General features: G+C 35.0%; 1 protein-coding gene across 1 annotated transcript in view; it reads left to right on the plus strand.

Moving 5' to 3' along the window:
• LOC106872411 (coiled-coil and C2 domain-containing protein 1-like) overlaps positions 1 to 2,297 on the plus strand; it is a 65,216-nt gene extending 62,919 nt beyond the window's left edge. The window contains exons 28-29 of the mRNA XM_014919407.2: positions 66 to 190; positions 2,113 to 2,297. Of these exons, the coding sequence (XP_014774893.1) occupies positions 66 to 190; positions 2,113 to 2,148 (161 nt within the window). The 3' untranslated portion in view covers positions 2,149 to 2,297. The remainder of the gene's footprint in view (positions 1 to 65; positions 191 to 2,112) is intronic.
• Positions 2,298 to 2,303: the final 6 nt, after the last annotated feature.

Here is a 2,303-nt window from a genome sequence, read left to right on the forward strand (position 1 = left end):
TATATATATATATATATATATATTTAACATATACACACATAAATCTATATTATGTTATGTTACAGCCTATATTGCACACATAGAGAATGACATGAAATCTTATGCTGTTGAAGCTCAAGTTTTAGCCAAGAAAGGAGACATACAGAAGGCACATGTTATGATGACAAAGAAGAAACTTGTTGAGAAAGAGGTAAGTTTAGATATGTTTTTAACTGTGAATTATATTTATTTTTACACCAGCTACAGAACATGTCCGGGTGGTTTGTGTGTACTCTTCTGATTTTCATTCCACCACCATTTACCACTGGAAATACTCTCTTAGGACTGTCACTATCAATGTTGTGATGCAAAGTAGACCTGAGGAGATCATAGAGGTGTTTGAACAGAGGCAAGTAGATATATGCTGTGTGCAAGAGATAGGATGGAAAGGAACCTCAAGTAGACTCCTCATGGGCAAAGAACACAGCTGCAGATTCTTTTGAGTAACAGCTGGGGTGCATGGAGTGGACATTTTGTTAGTAGAGAAATGGAGAGATAAATTAACGAGGTTGTCAGAATATGTGACAGTATAATTAAGCTTAGACTAGTCATGGGCAGCATAGCAACATTAATTGTCTCTGTATTTGAACAACAATCATGACTGACTGAGAAGCGAATGGACCATTTCTGTAAGACCCTTTTTTCAAACTAGCTTGGTAACAGATGACAGTGACCTTGTTATTATGGTTGATGACCTTAATAGGTATGTAAGGTAACACTATAATGACTACTTCATTATACAGGGTGGCTTATGGATATGGTGAATGGAATGTGGAAATATCAGTCTTTGGAGTTCTGTGATGCAAATGATGTAATCATTTTAAACACAAATTGCAGTAAATTGGTTTGCCATCTAGTTACTTACAAATCAGGTGAACAAATAAAGTAGATAGACTAAATGTTCCTTGACCTCAGGTTATGAGTTCAAATCCTATTGATGTTGAATCACTATTTTGTTTTTATTGTGAGCTAATCAACACCAGTAATATAATAGGGCCAATTAAAATAACTATATTGCAGTTAGCCTGCTGTGCAATTTGATCTTGCATATAAAAAAAAGAAGCAAAAGATAATGACAGTAATTTCTAACTTTAGAAGAATGCCATGGATTTTGGATGGGAAGTGTAGTTGACTGAATTGACCACACTTCAATACTTGAGTGGAATTAATTTTTTTCAACTCCAGAAAGATGAAAGTCAAAGTTGACTCCAACATGATTTGAACTGTAAACATTAAGGAATATAATTAAACAGTAGTACAAAACATTTTGTTCCTAATTCTCTTATCCACCACCTTAAACATGTGCCAAGCAAGGTACATGGCAGTGATCAGGCCACAATTGTCTTAGATATGCATGTTCAAATTGACAAAGAAATCAAAGCTAATTTCCCAGACATAATAATCAAGGATTGTAAAAATAAACATCTGCTTACTAATAGATATTGACAGTTTATCCACTTCTTTTTGGGCAGTATTTTGGTCAGAAGGGGCTGCAAAGTACAAAGATCTTGAAATTGAAGTATTCAAGATGTGGGCCATGAAGATAAAAACAATACCAGTAATAAGTGCAGTTGTGTGTATGATAAAAAAAATGTAAGAACAAAAATGTAGAAGCCATACCTGGACCCTCAGTACTACACACTGTCCCCAAAATAGCCCTCCTAGGAACATCCTGTGCAAGACACTATCAATTCAATAGCACAACCCAAATAAAACAATCCACAAACATAAGACACATTCTATACAGTAAATATTCAATAAAATAAATAACTCCCACAACTTCCATTACACACACAGCTTACAATACAAACGCTAATGCAACAAAAGACCCAAGCCAAGCCCCATAACAAAACAAACTGATGCAATACAGTGTTGGGAAGAGTCTGCACTCCTTCAACACCAACAAAGACAAGAACACTCACAGCTTCACACACCTCAGCAACACAGAGATGTAGCAGGTGGTGTGGTAGAATTTGCCTGAAACTATCAAATATTGAATAATAACAATACTAATAATTGTAATGATGATGATAATAATAATAATAATAATGGTATAATTTTTCTCTTTTTCAGATTGCTGCTCTAAAAAGTCGTATCCCTGATGTTTAGCTGTGATTTCAAACAACTGTTGTTATATAAACAGTGATAACTACATTAATTGATGACTTGCACTTTATATATCAGCTTCTGGAGCTAGCTACTGATACTCACACACACACACACACACACACACACACACACACACACACACACACACACACACA

The sequence above is a fragment of the Octopus bimaculoides genome, chromosome 8 (genome assembly GCF_001194135.2).
Source record: "Octopus bimaculoides isolate UCB-OBI-ISO-001 chromosome 8, ASM119413v2, whole genome shotgun sequence".
NCBI lineage: Eukaryota > Metazoa > Mollusca > Cephalopoda > Octopoda > Octopodidae > Octopus > Octopus bimaculoides.